This window comes from Dermacentor variabilis, chromosome 1, assembly GCF_050947875.1.
Source record: "Dermacentor variabilis isolate Ectoservices chromosome 1, ASM5094787v1, whole genome shotgun sequence".
NCBI classification, from domain to species: Eukaryota; Metazoa; Arthropoda; class Arachnida; order Ixodida; family Ixodidae; genus Dermacentor; species Dermacentor variabilis.
In genome coordinates, this window is record NC_134568.1 from 26,327,512 (window position 1) to 26,333,176 (window position 5,665).

Sequence of the window (5,665 nt, forward strand, 5' to 3'; positions counted from 1 at the left end):
ATGCAGGAAAACGGGGTGTGGCACAGTATTCTTATAGCAAAGCTAATCGCAGGTCCTGTGTCGTACGTTAAGGATGCGCAATGATGGAAGGCGACATTAAAATCGTCTTATTGTTCAGGATCATTTGAGTGGAACCAAGGCCAAACAGCGCTTCGGGATTTAGAACCGTATATATATATCTGGAACAACAATGATATTTGGTACCTTAGCTTTGCTCGTACTCTCATGCACGCCTTATTCACTTTTGTGAGGTGAAACAGTAGCAGCGGACGTAGATTAATATATCGGCAACGCTTTCACAATAATATCAAGCTTTCACGACTTGGAATTTCCTGTTCCGGCAGAATACAATTTGGAATGATTATCTGCGTTACACGAGAGAGCCATTCACAGAGCTCACAAACTTTGTTGAAATTTCATTACAGCCGATTGAGCAGAGCATGATCTTGAGAGCGCGTCCGTTTGGCTTCGTCGATTTTGCAGCCAAACGCGCCGCGCGTCTCTGGCGACCCACCTTCCACGCATGAGCCGCGCGTGTCATTGAAGTCGATTGAGTGCAACGTGCAAGTGCGTACGTTTGGCTACGTCGCTTTTAAAAACAACCGCGCGTATTTTCAGACCTAACCATGAACAGCGCGCGCGGCGCTTGCGCGTCGACATCATGCTAGCACGTCGGCGGCGATGCTGAATTCCGTTGTACCGTTGCACGTATTAGCGCCCCTTCGCTGTTGGAGTAGCGTCGATGATAGCTAACCATGCTGCGGGTTCCGGCTTGGGTTCGATTCCTCGCTGGGCATATACATATATGCGAAATTACTTTGATGCAAAAGCATTAGATGACCCATTACGCGAAAATACGGTGTTGTAGTCGGCGGCGCGACCGCATGGTGGTACCAAAAATGGCCGACGGCAAAGAGTAAAAAACCACATCAAAGAATACTGGCATTGACGTCAAATTTTTCAGGGTGGCTCCCCCGGAAAAGAAAATTTGGTAAATTTCGGTCTGGGTGGGAACCGAACCCGGGCCTCCGCAGTGCGAGAAGAGCACGCTTCCCCGACGCCACGGCGGCTCCACGATTCTGGTTGTCAAAATAGAGTTTTAGAATAGGGGCCCCAAAAGTTTGGGGCCCCTAAGAGCTTTCCGGGTGTCAACGTTGGGGCACGCAGCAGTGAAGAGTTTTAGAATGTAGCTTTGCGTTTGTCGATAGACTCTTCGCTTGCAGCGCCACTGCGGCGTCAAAAAAGGCTATTGTAAATAATTAAAATATGCCACTTTATGATGAAAATTGACATTCGTGTTTCCGCGTTTAATCACAATTTGGGGGTTATATTTCCAATTAAATTATTAATTGCTCTTAGTTTCGAGTAGCCAGCTTTAGGTGTCTCCACCAGCCAAGTTAAGCCGTATTAGGCCTACGAGCCATGAAATAACAATCGAGCACGGAATCAGTGGCGTCTAAAATCTTCGTAACACACCCTAGTTGAGAGAAAGCGATAACCGCAGTCACTTCTATATAGCTTGCGAACTTCACGCGTTACCGCGAATCGAACCCAGTTTGGTGCTAGGTTAGAGCCGTCGCAATGGGTGCCGCCATTTTCTTGAGAAAGCTTTTGGGGCTCCCGCTAAATAAGTGAAACAGCGTGCCCGACGCAAAACCCAAATCGTCTCGCGCATGCGCAGTGGCTTCGACGCTATTTCTGTGGGGTGCCAAACGCTTGGGGCCCGTATTCTAAACCTCTAATGTGTGCGTACTGCGTGCGTCGTAGCGCACGTCACGTAGCAACCAACTGACTAACTGAATGTGTGGCTTAACGCGTGCGTCGATGGGCACCTGATGGCGCAGCCAACGTGTAGCAGGTGGCGTCACGCTAAGAGTGTATAAAATAAAAAACACACTGAAGTTCATATGAATGCCGCTTAGTGGTCCTTCGAGTTTGAGCTCCTCGCGGGCAAGCGAGCGCGTTGAGGCGCTTCACGCGTTTTCATTTGGCCTTACCGAGGCGCAGTTATAACGCAGGGGAGAGATTGCGCGGTGAAGGAACATTTCGTGAAAAGAAACATTTCGTCAAAGCGACTGTAACGCTTTCGCATTCGCATACCTAAAAAGTCGTGTCTGCCGAATTATTTGAACCCTCATCGTATCGAAGCCAATTGAGAAGGGGAGGTAGGATAGCCAAAGAAATCCACTCGCCTTATAAAAAATTCGCTCATTTTATTGGGCTTTGTCAGTAAACGCTTTAAAATCCTGAGATTTGATAAAGACTCGAATCACAATAAAATATTCCTATTTAAAAAGCGTCTCAGAGCAATTGTCAACACACGTGTTGCATGTCCACTGAATATCCGCACTGAATGTCCTGCAAGACTTGCAGATTTCGCTACAGGTGCCCTCCAGCTTGCAGCAAAGGCCGCTTGGACCGACGTATACCCGAAGTGGCTCGCGGGAGCGTCCTTTTGCGCCACGTGCTGGTAGAAGGCGTGCATCGTAGGACGTCGCGAACCTTGATGAACTGTCTAACGTGAAACCAGCACTCCGGTGGCAGGATCTCCAAGCGTTCTCGGGGTTCGACGCTCTCATCCCATGACAAGTCATTCTTGACGACACCCGTGATCTTCATGAAAGGTTTCATTTCAAGCAGCCAGTGTCTGTTATCTCGTATCATTTCTTTCACTCGATCAGCGCATGGCTCGGCGGCCATTTCTTGAACTCTGGCCACTAGTCCACGGCAATTCGCGACACGTTCGAAGGCCTCGGCGAAGTGTTTGTTTTTCGTGCCGAGAACGAAGTGCGCGGCGCAATCAATGAGAGCTGCGTTGCGTCTGACGAAGTCCTTCACAGCGGTAGAGTGCCTTATGACCGCGCGGTATTCGCTGATCTCCAGTGACACCAGAGAATTGTTAGATGGAAGGCACTTGGCAAGGTAAATAAGCAGAAGGCGGCACGAAGCGACGCAGTAAGCTTCGTACTCAAAGTGCCAGATAGTTTCGCTATTCCCAACTATACTCGCAAGTAATGCCGCACTCTGTTTGTCAAGGACGCAATTTGTGACGCCCAACTTTTCCAAGGCAGTGTTCTTAGAGAGTCCTCGTAGGATGTCTCGCAAAGCACGAGGCCTAACGTAGAACGACATGCGAAATTCTCGTAGACACTTGCTTTGTCCTAGGTACATGGAGAGAAGGTGCGCTTCTGCGTTGCCAACTCTCTTATCTATGTTAAGGTTGAGTACGGTCAGGTGGGTGCAGAGCGTCAGAACTGTCAAGCATTCTCGCCTCGCCCTCGTGCCACGGGCGCCTATATTGAGCGATATTTTAGTGGCCTCTGCGCAGGACGTCTTCACGCGAGCGAGTTCTGTCTCTCTCACTTTGACGAGGTTAAAGTGCACCCTGTCTGTGGTGCCCGTTTCTCTGATGGCCTCGTACAGAGAACTCGCGCTGGCGAAGTCCAACCTTTCCACGTTCAATTTCCTGAGAGTAGTATTCGCAGCGACTGCGTAGAGGAGGGTCTTCTGATCGTAAGCGGTAAAGCATCTTAGGTCGAGAGTGATTTCCTCCAAAGAGCATTCGGGTCCGAAAGCACAGACGAGTGGAGCCGTGCGCCTTGCTGGACGGTCTGTGTGGCCAACTGCAAGCGTGGTGTATGTCCAGGTGGAGGCATATTGGTGTGGATGCATTGAAAGGCTCCACAGGCATCCGATGAAATTTACGATCTTCAAATTATGATTCACATTTATTAAATCGGCAAAAGACCATGCTTCATCAATGCCTAGATTAAACCAAATGAGGTCAATCCTCAAGATGCTTTCGTTGTTTGATACAGCCTGAAATACTGGCACCAAGGAGCGCGGAAAGCAAGGCGAAGAGTTTGTTATCTTAATGTAGCGAAGTGCCGTAGTTCGTCCCATGTACTCGCCAAACCAGTCCTGGGTATCTGCATCGAGACAGTCGCTGTGAATTGAAAGCTGTGTTACGCAACTATTCATGTGCAGTGCATTCATAAGTACCGAGGGATTATCGGGACTATGAAAAGCGTACGCCACGGAAAGCTCTTTCAAAGTGACATTTGATTCGAGGTACTGTATGAAGTCCTGAGAGGAGAGATCGAGTGCTTCGCAGCGGAACACTTCGAGGTGTCGCATGCTGATGATGGAATTGACGAGAGACCTAGATGCATCGCGACTGCAGCCCCACGCAGACACTTTGAGGTCCCTTACGCTAACACTGCGTTGAAGGGCGTCGCAGTACAGTGGGAAGTAAGCTGAGAAATTGGGGATCACGTTGTCGTCTAGTTCAACGCTTGTGACACACCGGTGGACGGTGAGCAGCCAGTGAACCAGGATGGTCGCATGGCGCTCGCGCGCTTCCACGCCAGAAGAGCCATATATGCCAGGGAGGCACAGTAGAGAAAGTTGACCGGGAGGACCCTCGCGCAGTTCCATGTTGATGAAGACGAGGGCTTCGTTCCATGTTGACAGCTGCGCGACGACGTGACAGACGCCGTCAGCAGATGACCCAGAACCCTGCAAGCAGCCAAGCTTGTAGACCACGCTTCTCGCGGTAAAGGGTGTTGTCGACCACCGCAGGTCGGCGTAGATCTTGGCGACCGGCATCAGCTTTGGACAGAGGTGGTTCAATGAGGAGCAGTAACTCCACAAGCTTGGTGGTTCCGAGCCCATCATGCTAGAAAAGAGCGATTCAAGGACGTTAAGAAACCTGCCTCATTACAGACAGATTCGCAACAAACACTCACGTACGACATTCAATCCATGCGTATAAATTTATCCTTAGTCAATATCATACGAGGTGTAGCAGTGTGTCGTAGCACTAATGGAGACCTCTAAAGCAGCTTTACACAGTAAAAGTTCGTGTAGGGTGGTGCAGCGGCGTTTATTATTGCCCGGTCTGAATTTTCGAGCGTCGATATGACACCCAACCATGCATAGCTACCTCGTCGGCGAAAGAGACGCACCGCAGCATCAATTCTAACGTCGTTTGAGCTTAACAGAACGATCTCACGTCTTCGCATACGCGTGCAAATGCATCGCACGCGTAATGCGAAGACGTGGGACCGTTCTTCACCCGCGGCAAGTTGTTTTTTTCATGCACTTTCATTGCCATTAATTTATCATTTCTTTAATTCAATTACTAAGTACAAGTAGTTTCCCTTATGTTTTCCTTGGTGTGCTTGTTTGTTGGCTTCTCATGTTATGATTAAAAATAAAAATAAATAAATAAATATAAAATAGGATGCTGTACCAGCCATCCTACGTGCTCTTTCGTCTTCTTTATCCTGTTTCTTTAAAACTGAGCAAATTCCTGAAACGTAGGTATTCCTACTAGACCAGTTGTCGGCTTTAAATTACTTCACAACTATTTTCATCAATTTAGCACTAGGTGGTTTATTACAAGAAGCGAAAGTGAAGAACAGCCATGCAGTTTTTATTTTGTGCCGAAACCTCAGTGCAGGTACGTCCACTGCTTTTTTTAATTATTCTCATATGCGCCACTGCTACATAGTAAAATTTCCTGAAACCTAAGTTGTCTTTTCTTCGGCTCTTATTTGTGTATTGTTTTATTCATTGTACCTCTGAGGTCATATCATGTGTCAGATAGGGGCAGTCACAACACTATCATGGAATAATCTAGCTTTCATAGAGACCGAAAAAC

General features: G+C 48.3%; 1 protein-coding gene across 1 annotated transcript; it reads right to left on the minus strand.

The window, feature by feature from the left end:
- Positions 1-2,228: 2,228 nt before the first annotated feature.
- Positions 2,229-4,645, minus strand: LOC142570514 (uncharacterized). The gene has a single exon (XM_075678892.1). The coding sequence runs from the start codon at positions 4,606-4,608 to the stop codon at positions 2,380-2,382; it is 2,229 nt and encodes a 742-aa protein (XP_075535007.1). The 5' UTR covers positions 4,609-4,645; the 3' UTR covers positions 2,229-2,379.
- Positions 4,646-5,665: the final 1,020 nt, after the last annotated feature.

Bases quoted from the DNA above. Each gene is read 5' to 3' on its own strand.
- LOC142570514 (XM_075678892.1), bottom strand. From the start codon at position 4,608: ATGCCGGTCGCCAAGATCTACGCCGACCTGCGGTGGTCGACAACACCC.